The sequence below is a fragment of the Pararge aegeria genome, chromosome 9, assembly GCF_905163445.1.
Source record: "Pararge aegeria chromosome 9, ilParAegt1.1, whole genome shotgun sequence".
NCBI classification, from domain to species: domain Eukaryota; kingdom Metazoa; phylum Arthropoda; class Insecta; order Lepidoptera; family Nymphalidae; genus Pararge; species Pararge aegeria.
The window spans coordinates 8234822-8250171 of NC_053188.1; the positions used below are offsets into that span (position 1 = coordinate 8234822).

Below are 15350 nucleotides of genomic sequence, written 5' to 3' on the forward strand. Positions count from 1 at the left end.
TAAAACTAGTTAAATCAATTGTAAATTATGTATTAAAATCTACTTATGTATATCATGTGTGTATGTTAGCTTAGTTATACTTGCAGCAATAAGGCCGCCTTTGCATGTCTACATTAGTTACTGTATACTCGTTACTTGTTTTTCCTGTATGTTATACGTGCAGTAAAGTGTTTCTTCTTCTTCCTTGATCCACCAACATCCACTAACGAACTTTACCTCAATGAAATATAGTATTATAAACAAACAAAATTGCTTATTACATAGGTAATTGGGGCAATTATAAAATAACAAGAATTTTAAAACATTTACTTATTTAAAAGAAATACTTATATAGGGCATTTGAGGTCGGTTTATTAAAAGAGTTTTAACGCATGACAGTAATAGGAAACGCTATACGTTTAATCTTTAACGATTCAGCCTCCGCAGCTTCAGTTTTTAAACGAGCCACTTGTAGTACCTACTCGTAGGTATCACATTCGTCTGTACGGTTGTCACTCGTTTTAAAATCAGTGCCGTTTAACCTAGAAAATTGTAATAGTTTGAAACTTTGTTGACCTGAATCTGTAACCTGAAAATTATAGGTCAACGTGATTATTGAGTATGGGTTTTAAATATTCACCATCATTTCTATTAGTTAGAATCGTTCAGGGAAAACTATTCCCTGAACGATTTCGGCCACGGTGGTCAATGTCCAGAGCAATTTTCCAGCTACGCAAAAGATATTGTGATATGTACAAGTGTGTGCGTAAACACAGTTGCACTCTATTTTCTCACTCTCATAGACGACCGAAGAGAGATCAGGCGTAGGACCGACCTCCAAACTACGGGCTGGTACTAAGAATTTCGTAATAGAAAAACCTAATGCCATTAGCCCGAACCCAGGATCTTGTGATCTGCAGTCGAACGTGCTTACCACTAGACCAACAAAGCAGACAATCTCATTATTTCTGTTTGAAATTATCAAATGTGTGTTACTTTCGTCTCAACCATTGCTAGCTATAATTCTTTTTAGTCGTCCATTAGTTCATAAAGGTGGCTCTCTCAAGAAAAGGGGATTTGATGGATTTTATTTCATTACTGTCTCATAAAAAAATTAGAATAAAAACACCTCTTAAAGGGAAATAATTAGAATGTCTATGTAATAATATGACTGTAATCTTGGAATTGCGGTTCCATGTCAAATAATAATTTTAACACTTTGTTGAATGTTATGTTTCGACATAAATTTTTGTCTCTGGGATCATTCCAGCCACCTTTTGCAATAACAAAAACTAAATGCTCTTCTTCGTCCAGTTCGATGTTTGTATATACTTCCAGATAAGGCGGAAATAGGTTGTTCTTTATTTTCTTTTGCAAAATCAAAACTTGTACCACATTCTCTAGAATATCACAGCTTCCTAACACGTTATGCAAACAGGAAGTTGTCTCGAATACTCTCGGTATCGTACTATAAACGACTTCGAAACTTTTATTCTCTTTTAATCCTCTATAAAGCGAGAGATACAATAGCGACCTAGACAAGGAATTATCATCAACAGTACAGAATAGATCATAATAGGACACGATTGTTTTCCACACTGCACCATCAAGCGCCAACACCCTTGAGAGATGTCTTGAATCCCAAGTAGGAACTTCAACGCGATAAAAATTGTCGTACATTGCCGTAGGATCGGTTCCTATTGATATACCCTCGCAATGAGGCAAAGATTTGGCCACATCTCTCATATATGTAATAGATCATGTAGAGAAAATCTTGCATAAGATATAAGTCATCCTCTAAGAATATAACAGGTCCAGTAGGCCTCTTTATGCATGATAAATTTTGAAATACTTTATTTGCCGTCCACCACCAGAAATGTTTCTTTTCTGCTGTCCGGCTGCCGATACCTTCCGTGAATATCAGGAGTATATGCACCGATACATTTCAAAATCTTAGCCTTTCCAATTCCCATGTCGTATGGACAATCGTTTTTACTGTACCCTGGAAATACGTGTGGATACGCTTGTAAGGAGTAAGGATAAAATATTTGTAAAACACGACAAAATTCAATGCTCTTGCATTACCATCTATATATGAGTGAGAAAATATTAATAATGTATCTTGAATTCCAGTAACTTCGCATAATGAAGTTAATAAATATTTTAAGGCCCTATATTTCACTTGAACGACTATAATGATCATATTGTTTTCGAATTGGCCAAACTTATCTAGATTCAATATGGTTTCTTGTTGATTATGCTTATCTATTAAATGTCTTACTTCGGTGCTATTTAATTGTTTTTGGCCAGCGTGGTAGACACGATGGCCAAGTGCGGATTGGTAGACTTCACACGCCCTTGAGAACGTTATGGAAAACTCTAAGGCATTCAGGTTTTCTCACGATGTTTTCCTTCACCGTTTAAAGCTAGTGATATTTAAAGTGCTTAAATTAAAAACGGTCGGTCTTCACTAAAGGAAAGCCGAACCCTAACCCACTAGGCTATAACCGCTTTTAAATGATAATATAATGAGTCGTCATTTTTAAATCTGGCTGAAAACAAAGATATATAAGCCAAGGAATTAAATTAGAAAAAAAAATAAAAGCATATACCTAATAATTGTAATTATAATTGAAAGTAATATTTTTTTTTGAAAGCGCCAATGATTACAGCATTTATAATTTATTTATTCTAATGAAGGTGTTTTAACACTTTGCGATGTAATACAAAATTAAGAGATGTCTATACTTAAAATAATAAGAAAACATAAATAAAGAACCGGCGAACGATGAAACACTATTTGGAATTTGGAAATGCCGCCCTTTCTAGTTGAACGGCAAAGTTACCAAAACTAGAATCAAGTTGAATCATATTATTACAAAAATGTACTTTTACAACGACTTATCAGTTATAAAAATGATTTAATGATAAATTTACCGTTTTGTCAGCATTTACACCTTGATGATTCGAGCTAAACAATAATTTTATAAAAAGAAATTTTAAAATGAAATGCTAAACGACAACGTTCTATCCGGTTGTCTCAATTTGTCGCTAGGCGGCGCTAGTAGTACAACGTCAGTGGTGTGTAGTGTATCTATAGTTTCCTTCTGTTTTGAAACCCAAGCAAGCTAAGTGATTTAGTTCCATAAGCTGTAATAAGTGGGTTTTCAAGTATTTCATAGTGTAATCCTTCAGTTTTGATAAGATGGAAAAGAGAGTTGTGTTGGAACTGCGGGGAAGAAGTCCCTCACAGGTAAATAAAATTACTACATCGTTATAATGGAATGTTTTGTCGATATGTATTTCCTGAGATATGGTTTGATATTATGTCTAATACCTTACAATTTCTAGTTATAATCATGTAAAATCAAATAATTTCTCGTCGTGTACGATTACCGCTAACCTAGAACGTAAATTGTAGTTTCAAGATGTGGCGTTATTGTTTATGAAGTCGCAATTATCCAATGTTACGTGCATTCGTATCCACGTTTTTAGCTTGAAATTAGACAACATAGTTTTTGTTGATCAGCCGCTCATAGAATTGTTATTTATGCTCTTGTATGTATAAAAACAATTTCTCGTTGAATTTTAATTTTTGAGGTTAAGTATTATAATGATAATAGGACAAGCTAACTTTCGAAATTGAAGCGTGAAGTAGATCCTTTAGGGCTTACTCTTTTTATGAATAGGCGAATTTTAATTATCAATAAGACATTTTGCATTGATAAATGAGCCATTGCAGCTTAAATTGTGTACTCGAACAGCGTTATCCTAAACACATTTTTATGACCGAAGACAAAATTAGATGTATCGAACATCTTAGCAATTATGTATATTTTTTATTTCATGTTTAGGGTCAAAATATTAAAAAAACGTCATATTTTGTGTACTCTAAATAAGTACTGTGTAGCTCCTACTGCTAGACATAATTTCGCGCCCTTTCACCCGATCCCATACTTTCTAAAAAATTTAACTGTTAGCTGATTTGAAATGTTTTTTAATATTCACTGCACATATTGCAGCGAAGAATGTCTTCTATAATTAACGATTTATTTCATTTTGTTGTCTTGACGCACGCCTTACCAATACAGCGGCCATTTTTATTGCGTCGCGATGATTCGTGTCATCCGCCATTGCAAAACTAAAATATCTTTAGAAACATCTACAATTCACGATTATACGAAATACCTATGAAAACGATTGCATTTACACATCCCCATTATGTTAAACTGAAGGAATTGTTAGATTGAACACTCCTTTGTTGGAATTTCGAAACTGCGTTGGTCGAACCATGACAACTTTACACCATTTTGACGTTTTACGGTTTTAGTTGGTTGGCCTTTCGAATTTTGTATGGGAAGCCAAATGCAGGACTTTTTCTTTGAAAATTTTGAAAGGCAGCTCGTCTTAACATAAAAGTAGTTCCTAAATACTTTATTAAATTAATTATGTATGTTTTATATTTCTAAACATGTCCATTAACTTTTGTGTATCTGAATAAAACGTAAGGCAGGGCTGCCACCTTTAGGTGGTTTACCCTATGTATAATACAAGAGTATATGTATAATTTTAATACTGTAAATAGGTGTTATAGATGTCACTTAAAAAGGGCGCTGGGCGTCAAAGATCATAGTTAAACAATAGGACTTTTAAACCTTTATTAGAATTAATCAATAACAAATTTATGAATTATCAATTATTAATGAACACTGGTCTTATAAGTGGAAAATGTCCCATGTTCAATCCCCAACTGGGATCATTTAGGAAATTATAATTTGTCATTTCAATGGCCTAGTTTTTAGTTACCGTCCCACCTACAAGATGTGTGTTTTTCCTTCCTTCTCACCCCAACTAAGCAAACAATCAACTTGATTTTCAGCATATAGTAAGGTGAACAGACTGAGAGTAACATAGGCTAGTTTTTATTCCAGGAAATAATATTATGTATATTATAATATTCTTTTTTTATAGATCAAGGAGCTTAACTTGGATAACTGCAGAAGCACTAATATAGTGGGGCTATCTGATGAGTACACCAAACTTGAAATCTTAAGTCTCAACAATGTTGGACTCACAACACTCAAAGGATTCCCCACATTACCCAAACTGAGGAAGTTAGAACTTTCTGATAACAGGATATCCAGTGGACTTGATTTTCTGAAAGGATGCAAGAAGTTAACTCACCTCAACTTGTCAGGCAACAAAATTAGAGACTTGGAGACGTTGCAGCCACTAAAAGAGATTGAGAAACTAAGAGTATTAGATTTGTTCAACAATGATGTCACCAATATTGAGGACTATAGGGTGAAAGTGTTTGCACTGCATCCATCCATTAAGTACTTGGACGGGTAAAGTTTTTTTAGTACCTATACATAATATTATCTATGAATTTGTTCAAATACCATTGTATTTTAACTCTTTGAATAGAAGTCCAAAATTTATTAAATTTATCTTAACTAATGGGAATTTATACCAGGCCTAATTCACTTCCACTTGTATAAAAGTATACAATTTCAGTCTAAAGCTTGGTTATACCTTGACTATTCACAGAGATCATTATCTCTGTGAATACTCAAACTCACTAAGTTGTTGAAGGATTGTAATTGAATGTTCATAACATTTTAGATATGACCCAGATGACAGAGAGGGGGAGGACAGTGACGCAGAGGAGGATGAGGTGGAGGAACTGAATGGAAATAATGATAGTGAGGAAGGTAAAAAATACAGTTCTGAAAAGCATAAGGGAACATCCCAATAACTACCATTCTTGGTCACAAGGACAGGAGGAGGGCTTAGTTTTTGGCACATTGCAATATCTTTTAGGGCAATCTCTTGCTGCATATATGTAATTATGAGCCACATTAATTTTAGTTTAACTTTCAGACTAAAAAATTATTAATAACCATATTTATGAATTTACTATGTGAAAGAGTGGGGGGAAGGCAAATACTTTACAACTTACAACTGTACTTCTCTGTGTTACAGAGATGGGGTATAAAAGATATTAGGTCTCATAATATGGATACTTTTCCTAATGGTGTTCATTCTATCATAAACCAATCATTAATACCTGGGAGCTAATTTTCTATCGCTTGTGATAGAAAATTTCAATCTAAACATAGCTATTAGTTCATACATGTACTAACTAAACTGACAAACTTAAAAATAGTATAAGTATAATAGGAAAAAGATAGCTTTTTTTTTAAAGATTTTCTACCAATGAGATGTGAACTTTGACATCATTATTTATTTTCCACTGTCAGATACAACCGCTGGTTCAGTACTGTGGAATTTGGAAGTCCCTGCAAAAGACCTATCTCCAGCAGTCATACTGCTGACAGCAGTATGACTGCTGGACAATCTATTATTGAGGGCGATGAAGATTTATTTTCCATTTATTATCTGGTGCACAGACATACAATATGTAAAGATATGGCTATGCTATCATACTATTTTGAGTATTATGCTGATTTGCATTATTCTTTATTTTTCTCCTCTCTTTTATAACTGTTACTGTACAATCTGTCTTGTGACATATGGCTATTTGTCTGTAGGTTAAGGTGTAAAATCTTCTCATCCTTTGATACAAAAAGTTCTCTTATAATTAAGTTCATGCTATAAAATTGTGAAACAATTATACTGGCTTACAGATCTGGACATAGATTTGAGTTCTCTATTCATTGATGATGACAGTTTATCTGAGAGGCCTCCAGAGACATCGCCTAGTCTTCTAATATCATTGTATACTGTATGTGGTCTTCTGTTCCATATGGGTTATCTTTTAAGAAGTAAGCATCATATCTTTATATTGTGATGCTTATGTACAAATTTTTGACATGTGATTATATGGTGAAGGAGTCTCCCTAAAGAATAGTTGGAATATTAAAAAATTCTTGGTATTATATATGCGAAATGTATAATTTTCTTTAGTTTCTACAATGGTTCATGACAGTAGAGATAGTCACCTGGTCAAAACTAGTTTCAACAGCCTATTTAGTCCACTGTTTGATAAAAGACCTTATGTGCATTATAATCACAACGCTAGGCAGACTGGTTGGTAATTGCAGTAGATTGTAGTAGTAGCATAGAGGATGCTGCTCCATTCTCTGTTATATTCCCCGAGTCACAACACCCATGGGTAGAAAAGAGGTATTGCCAACTGTTTTAACTGTTTTCTTGTCTGCCGTCACCACAGAGCAAAACTAGTTTCACTGGAAGAAAATATGTATAGTACAAAGAAAACCTTTTATGCAATTTTGAATCCTACTAAGAAATTTATCGAATTTCTAGTATATGACTGGTTTTTATATTCAAATAAAAACTTTTCAGTTAAGTAAAAGTAGGCATAAACTAGGTAACATGCAAATCAAACGTGCAAAGCTACTGAATATTTTATTAATTTTTTTTAATCTTGTTTCAGATTCAGATGTGGAGGATGAAGAAGATGATGATGATGATGACGATGGAGACATGTCACTGAGTGCTGTTTATCGTGATAACTTAGGTACAAATTAATTTTGAAATATGTTAGGTTATTGTTAATAGAAACATTATTAAACAATGAACAACAAACAAACAAGTTATAATAAAATCCTTGTCAAAAATATGAATAGCAAGATTAAAAATCATGATGATTTTTTTTCTGCAGAAAGCGGAAAAAACAGATGAGGTTTCCATTGACTGTAATGTGCAATCTTCATTTGATTTTGAATATTTTTTTGCTTAGATGTGTGTTTATATGGAATAATTGAGAGAATAAATCAAGCTGATTTTACAATGATTGTTGATGAATTTTATCTGTTGTGCTTTTAATTATCATCATTAATAGCTCAAAAAAATCCACTGCTGAACTAAATGCCCGTCCCAATGTGATTATGGACACATAATCACTACGCTGGGCAAACAGTTTGGTGATAGCAGTGGATAGTAGCAGTAAGGCAAAATTCAAAATTAATTTATTTCAAGTAGGCCTAGTTTATAAATACTTTTGAAACACACACAGATTTCGCTACTGCCATTTTCCATTATATTCCCTTAGTCACCTCGGTGAGGTGACAACTGTTTACTAAGGGCTTAGTGTGAGATTGTCTACTTAAGTTCACTAATTCAATCGCGTTTGAAGCTAATAATTTGGTTCTTAACGGAAAAAAAAACCAAGTGTATAAAATTCACTTTACCTAATGTTAAACACGTGAAAACCACTGTACTACTTAATAATGAGGAACTGAAACTGGAGGATACGACAGTTTTTCTAGGAATAACGTTAGATTCTAAACTTCAATGGGGCCCTCATGTAAATAATTTATCGAACAGGCTTAGTTCTGCTGCCTATGCGGTAAAGAAGATACGCCATATGACCGACGTAGAAACTGCGAGACTGGTATATTTTAGTTACTTTCACAGCATTATGTCATATGGAATTTTACTTTGGGGTAATGCTGCTGATATTAGCACTATTTTCGTGCTGCAGAAGAGGGCTGTTCGTTCTATCTACAAAATGGGTCCGAGAGAGTCATTGAGAGATAAATTTTAAAATAATGACAGTGTATAGTCAGTACATATTTGAAAATTTAATGTACGTTCATAAAAACATTTCTAAATTTAAGAAAAAATGTGACTGCAATAATTTAAACATTAGAAGTAAGAATAAACTTACAGTGCAATATACTAGGTTACATAAAATTCATAATTCGTTTAAAGGAAATTGCATACAATTCTACAATAAACTACCAATTGTCATCTTGGAGATGTCTCTTAAAAAGTTCAAAGTTTGTATTACACGTAAGCTTATAGAAAAGTCCTATTATAGTATAAAGGACTACGTAAACGATAAAAAAGCTTGGGTGTAAATTATTGCTCTAACCAGGTTGCTCTTCTAATAATTTAAAATGACATTGTGAGATGGTGATAACAAAAAAAAAAAAACACCCGGCTAAGTTGTGGGCTTCTTCTTAGACCAGGACGCGTTTGGAACCCTCGTAGCTTTAGTTTTAAGTTAACGAATGTGGTTATCGCCATCATCTCACTACCGTGTGGTTCTTATGTACGCATCAAAAGTGCCACCTGTGGGCCTACTTGAATAAAGATATTTTTGACTTTGACTTTGACTTTGCGTGAAAGTTAAAGATTTATATTGCATAGAAACAGCACATTTTAGTATCAAGCCTGTTTAATGTGATGATACCATATAAATCGTAGTTCACAATCAATCTAAAACTTGGCACTCTGATCTGCCGTCATTGACTGAATCTTTATTATTTATTTATTTGTTGACACAAAAAAACATTAATTAAAACTTGTCGACTTGTCAGGGTACTGCAAATTCCTCTTAAATGACAGATTAGGTACTTGAATAATATAATAAAACGAAACAACAGTCATCATGCTCGAAATATGCGAGAAAACATATTGTTGGTAGAGTATTTTGCAACTCAAACAGTATCAAAATATTGCGTAGTTCGGAGATGTAAGTAACTTTTGTCTGTAGGCATATTTGGTTAATATTGTATCGTCACTCTTCGCAGAGGAGGAGAGCTCGTCCAGTTCGCTGTTCGAGGGCAGCGACGAGGAAGAGGAGGAGGACGAAGATGACGATAACAATGAGAACGACGCCGAAACGGTACACAACACCAAGGCTAAAGGTAACACACACATCCAACACGCGCTGCGTATACCACACTGAGCTCCGTCGATAGGCGACCCGACCGCGGCGATGCAGCAAGATAATGTTATGCGTTGCTAAGGGCGGCAGCCAGTGTCTGTTATTGCTTTCGGTCAATTCACTGCAACCCTGCTACCTCCGATTGTACCGGGAAACCGGTCCGTTGGACATAGTTGTTATAGGACAAGAGTTTGTGGCTTACCCACTTTAAACAACTCCCGCGAAGAAGGACTTTGGCTAGATTTAAGACTTTGGCGAAAGTCCAATCGCGATAGAGATATGTTAGTGGGAATGCGGATTACATTGTATCCAATTCTTAGTTTTCTCGCTGCACACATGCAGTCAGAGGAGAGTGGTCCCTCCTGGTTTCAATTAAAAGACTAGAAAACCGGTCGGTCAGCTCTTCTAACGACTCATCATCATCATATAAACCCATTACCGGCCCACTAAAGGGCACAGGTCTCCTCCCACAAAGAGAAGGCGTTAAGGCCGTCCACCACGCTGGCCCAGTGAGGATTGGTGGACTTCACACATCTTTGAGAATATTATGTAGAACTCTCAGGCATGCAGGAGTCCTCACGATGTTTTCCTTCACTGTGGAAGCAAGTGATATTTTAATTGCTAAAATAAAAATTAAAAAGTTAGAGGTGCGTGCCGGGATTCGAACCCCTCGAAAGTGAAGTCGTACTCTACCCACTGGGCTGCACTCCTATTTTTGAAAACAACATTTGGTCCCATTCGCTCACATGACCGGCATTAGTATGTTCGGCCGTTGACGGACACATAAAGGAGGCTCATATATATCATATATATCATATACCATAATACTTCCAATTTTCACAAAAACTATTTTTAACACGTTAAACGCCAAGTAATAAATGCAAATCTTTCTAAACAGGCCATGTCAGACAATGTTGACCGGCACTTGTATGTCTCGTTCGGGCCGTGGGGGACAATGCTGTCCGACGGTCAGAGCTATTTTCAAACTTCTCCTTTGAGCCGCCGGGCATTAGTTTTATGATGTTTTGTATATAGCATGACCCGCGCGGCTCCACAGAACAATGTGGATATCGCAGCACTCAAAGATTTTAATTTCTTATTGAAAATTTTTGCCACTTTCTACATAGATTTTTTTCCAACTCTAGTGTAGTCCAACAAATTGTTTACTGGATGTATTATGATTAATAAATTATTGAAATGGAATACCTATAGGGTTGGTAAATTACGTAATACAGGAATAACCAATTAAATTGAGCTTTTATTTAAAATTATATAAAATATCTTAAGACTATTAACTAACTAAAAAATATGAGATCGTTCTGAGACCATTCTTGTTTTAAATCACATTCATAAAATATTACTAAAATTTATAGTAGAGATACATTATTAAAAAGTAAAAAAAAATGAATTGCTTTCAATATTTTAAGCGAAACGATGGGCTTTATTAAAGCAATCCAAACACAAAAATGGTTTGTTTGGACAATCGTCACAAAACGTTTGAACTTTTTTTACTTTGTTTTTAGCCTGTTTTCTTCCTTGACTCTGTACAATGTTCTTATAACACTGAGAGCATGATCTCCTAACAATTGAACTCTTCCCTTCTTTCTTCACCAGTTTGTGTTTCAACCTCTTAGGTCTTTCATCCTGAATTTCTTTTATATTTGTTTGCATACAAAAAGATTCCACAATACTTTTTCTAAAGTTACTTATAGGGATCTTTTTATTTGTAACTTTTTGATACAAAATATAGGCGTTGACCAATGAAGTATTGAGCAATAAATTAATGGCAAGCTTCTTGTGCCACTTAAGAGATTTTCTCAAAGGTGTTGAATAAGCAGCCAATTGATCAGCCAAATCAACTGCCCCTTTTACTTTATTATAGTCCACAACAATTTTTGGTTTTGAAACAATTTTGTCACGTTTATTAACATCGTGAAATTGTATTGAATGCTTCGTGGATAGCACATATACGTCACGCTTGTCCTTCCATTTCATCATGGTTATGCCATCAAAGCTCTCGGCTGCAGCAAACTCGCCTTTTCTGAGTTTAGCTGTAACAACATCTTTAGGCAACTTTCTTCTATTTTTGCGAATGGTGCCTACCAGGTGCGTTTCTTGGTCTATTAGCTGTCGTGCCAAATCTACGCTTGTATACCAGTTGTCCGTATAAAGAGTATGTCCTTTATTCAACAAATCTCCGCACAAAGACATAACAACATTTGTCGGTGTATTATTAGTCTCGTCATTTTTACCTGCGTAAATGCTTACTTTATAGGTATACCCCGGAATTGTGCATAGTTTAAACTCCTTTATGCCATACTTATGACGCTTTTGTTTATTATATTGACGAAATATTATCCTTCCACGGAATGGCACCATGCTTTCATCGATACAGATGTCTTCAGTAGGTGTATAATTTTTTTTAAAATTAGAGTTTAGATTTTCGATTAGCTGGCGAACTCGATGCAATCGATCTTCTTTGTTATGGTCGTCATTGTCAGAAAAATGAAGCATTTGCAAAAGCAATTCAAAACGGTTGCGAGACATCACAGTTCTCGAAAACGGGTGCCCGGTTATTTTGTCTTTTGACCAATAATCCGCCAATTTGACAAGCTTCACCAAACCCATAAATAAAATCAAGCCAAAAAATTGCTTCATCTCTGTCAAGTTGGTAGGATGCCACTTTCTAATACGTGCACTGGGAGTAGCTTCAGGCATATTCGTTATTTTAGCAATAGCATAGCAGTTAGTGTGATTCACTATTTGTTGAAGTATATCGTCGGTTAGAAACAGCGAATAAAAATCTACGGGTGACTTATTAGACATTGATAATTTGACGTGCAACGGAGCACCCGAAATTTCGGTGAAAGGAATAATCTTGCGTTGGTTACCTTTTGGTTCAGTCCAAACATTCGTTGATGGTGTACTTCCTGAAGTATCTGGACCAACTGCCTCATTTTCGCTGATCTCACTATCCGATTGAATTATACGACGCCTCTTTTTTTTTGTGGGTAATATTTGATAGTCATCTTCATCCTCTGAACTCAGTTGAAAACTATTGTTTAGCAATGATATTTCGATATCATTAAGTTGTGTCAAAATGTCCTCTGTGATTTCAAAACCATCATCGTCAAAGTCAGCCATTATAATGCAAGTAATTAGCGAATTTCTTTGATGCGTAGGTATTACGGGTTGGCGGGAAAAACACAGCTCTAACCTAGAGCGGGTAACGTATCGTCCTGCGAAATGCTTGCGAAGCACTAAAGGGGAGCGGGAGGATAGCGAATTGCGCGTACGGCTGAGTGGTGGGAGCGGGACGGAAGGGTAGTGCGGGCGGAGTACTTCTCGGCCAGCAAGCGGCGCGGCGGCGCAGCGTAGGTAGAATGGGCGACAACGTGACCCGCGCGGCGCGCTCCGTATGAAATGCAGATGACCATCCGCAGGGGGCCATCGGGGACAATGATGGGCGACATGAGCTATTGTCGTTATTAAACTGTTTTAATCAGTCTCCTTAATACTGTAATAGTTTAAAACGTTTCACTATTCATATGCACTAATAAAACAAAAAAGGATTTTTTGACATATGACAACTTTTTTGTATGGCTAGCGGAGAAAGTCGAGTGTCGCCCAGTATTGTCCGACACGGCGTTGAACGTGTTAAACATCTATTCCCTGATGCCATTCTTTGGCAGGTCGACATGTTAATTTTATCCTTCATCAGATATAAATGTTGTCTCCTGCCTACGCTAGTCGCGCTGAGCCACCTTTTGACACTAAAACTGCGCTTGACTTATCCCTAGTCTGGTAGTCACAGAGATAAGTATTATTGATAATACCTTTCGGTTTGTTACAACAGAAGGTGAAGTGAACGCGCGTGACCCCGAAGAGAGCACTCGAGGTAAAAAGCGAAAACATGAGGACGAAGACGAAAATTAAAGTTGCCTTAAGCGGAGTTATCTTACTAGTTCGTAAGTGTACAGCACTCCGAAGCATCGGACAATAAACATGATCATAGTTATGGTGAACTTAAGTCATACTGGCTTCCAGAGTCGGTATATGGGAATATATAATCCGAAACTGCAAATGGGTCCATAAGCGAACGCGACAAGAACTATCGAAATGAATACCTTATCACCATAAACTAAAAGTTTTAATGTTGATGTCTTTTTTGTGTGGAATCTGTAGTTTGTTGTCCGAAAGTTGATATTTCAATTAAATTGTTTATGTAATAACTATTTTTTATTCTATTGACATGCTTACTTTAGTCTTATCAAAGGGAATGCGAGTGCATGATTTGTAGATTTAAATTAGCTCTCGGAATTTCTTAAAATTACAATATAATTGATTAGCTATAAGTGATAAGTTGTTTTAATAATAATGATCGGTCATACATTTGTAATTCTGTTTTGAAATGATAAATTCTATGCAAGAAATTCCGCCTGTGTAATATACAACCCAACTGTTAGACTGGTTGAGACATATTTAATAGTAAAACCGATAACATCAGTCTCCTTCATATGCCATAGGGCCTCAATATGCAAAAAAATAGTGTGTTTCTTCCTGATAAAAAAATAAAATTGTAAGAGCATAAAGTACCAGCATATTTTTATTATAGATCATCTTGCACCATTCAGAAACAGGTAGAAGTCCCTGAGTTATATAAACTTATAAAAAAAGAAATCAGTTATATATTTATTCTAGTGTAAATTCTTTTTATTTTATTTACCATTAAAAGTTCCAATAAACAATTTTGTTTGAATAAGAGCTAAATGTATTTCATTTTGAAATTAGCAACCATATTATGTCATATTGTAAAAATAATTCAACCAAACAAATAATTCCAATTTCCAAAAGCAGAAAAACTACAATAACTCAAGTCAATTGTTTTGTATATAAATAATATATACAAACGTAGCAAAGTGAACTTTGGTACACGATTAAAATATATAATTTGGTGAAGCCATTGTAATAACCTAAAAAATATATATGGAAATTTGAATAACTCAAATCTTACAAAATCTGTATATATTCATGAATTTTTAATGATTTTGTAATCTCACTTTACTCCAAAAACTTATGGCAGTCGGCGTAATAAAGATGCTAAAAAAGATAGTAAATATTGTTACTATAGTTTGAATTTTTCATAAATTTTGAATTTAATAATATAATATGATAGAATGAATATTAGAAATAATATCAAAAGTTGAGTTATTAATATTATTTTAGAACTTTCCATAGGTAACCTTAGTTCTAAGAACCATGCAAGGATGCTTGGGCCTTCCAGTGTCATAAATAATAATTAATCATAGCATCATAAATAAGAGAGGAAATCAATATGATGTAAGTAGTACATGCACATACTAATATGTAATTTTAACTTAGTCAAGGACACATAATTTCATAGGGATTGGGCTAGATTTAATAATATTATACAGCTATCTGAGCTGCATGAGTCTGACTGTCGAAACATGACATTAAAATAAAATAATAGGTCATTAAAATTGAGGGATTTAGAGAAAAATTAAGTAATTTTATTTATTTTTATTGGAAACAGTTTACAATGAATTCTGTTCATAAGCTTATGACCCCATCTGCCATGAGTTTTTGTTGCTATGTATATAAGAAATTTTAAATGATTCTCGTAGTGTTTTTTGTTCAAATTATCATAATAAATGTTAAAATGATTTTTGATTAAATTAGATCAAATTCT

At 34.7% G+C, this 15350-nt stretch overlaps 1 protein-coding gene across 2 annotated transcripts; it reads left to right on the top strand.

Annotated features, from left to right (window-relative positions):
• The first annotated feature begins 3058 nt into the window (after positions 1-3058).
• Positions 3059-14300, top strand: LOC120626191 (acidic leucine-rich nuclear phosphoprotein 32 family member A). 2 transcript variants are annotated; one of them, XM_039893569.1, is made up of 7 exons: positions 3059-3232; positions 4951-5327; positions 5605-5693; positions 6630-6767; positions 7400-7483; positions 9504-9620; positions 13497-14300. In XM_039893569.1, exons 1-7 carry the CDS (start codon positions 3185-3187, stop codon positions 13574-13576), a joined length of 933 nt encoding a protein of 310 aa, XP_039749503.1. In that variant the 5' UTR covers positions 3059-3184; the 3' UTR covers positions 13577-14300. The 2 variants fall into 2 exon arrangements, with proteins under 2 accessions (XP_039749503.1, XP_039749504.1); XM_039893570.1 differs by lacking the exon at positions 6630-6767.
• The last annotated feature ends 1050 nt before the right edge of the window (positions 14301-15350 follow it).

Coding starts and splice junctions, on each gene's coding strand:
- LOC120626191 (XM_039893569.1), top strand. CDS start 3,185: ATGGAAAAGAGAGTTGTGTTGGAACTGCGGGGAAGAAGTCCCTCACAG. Junction 5,694..6,629: donor AAATAATGATAGTGAGGAAG/GTAAAAAATACA, acceptor ACTGGCTTACAG/ATCTGGACATAGATTTGAGT. Junction 6,768..7,399: donor TATGGGTTATCTTTTAAGAA/GTAAGCATCATA, acceptor ATCTTGTTTCAG/ATTCAGATGTGGAGGATGAA.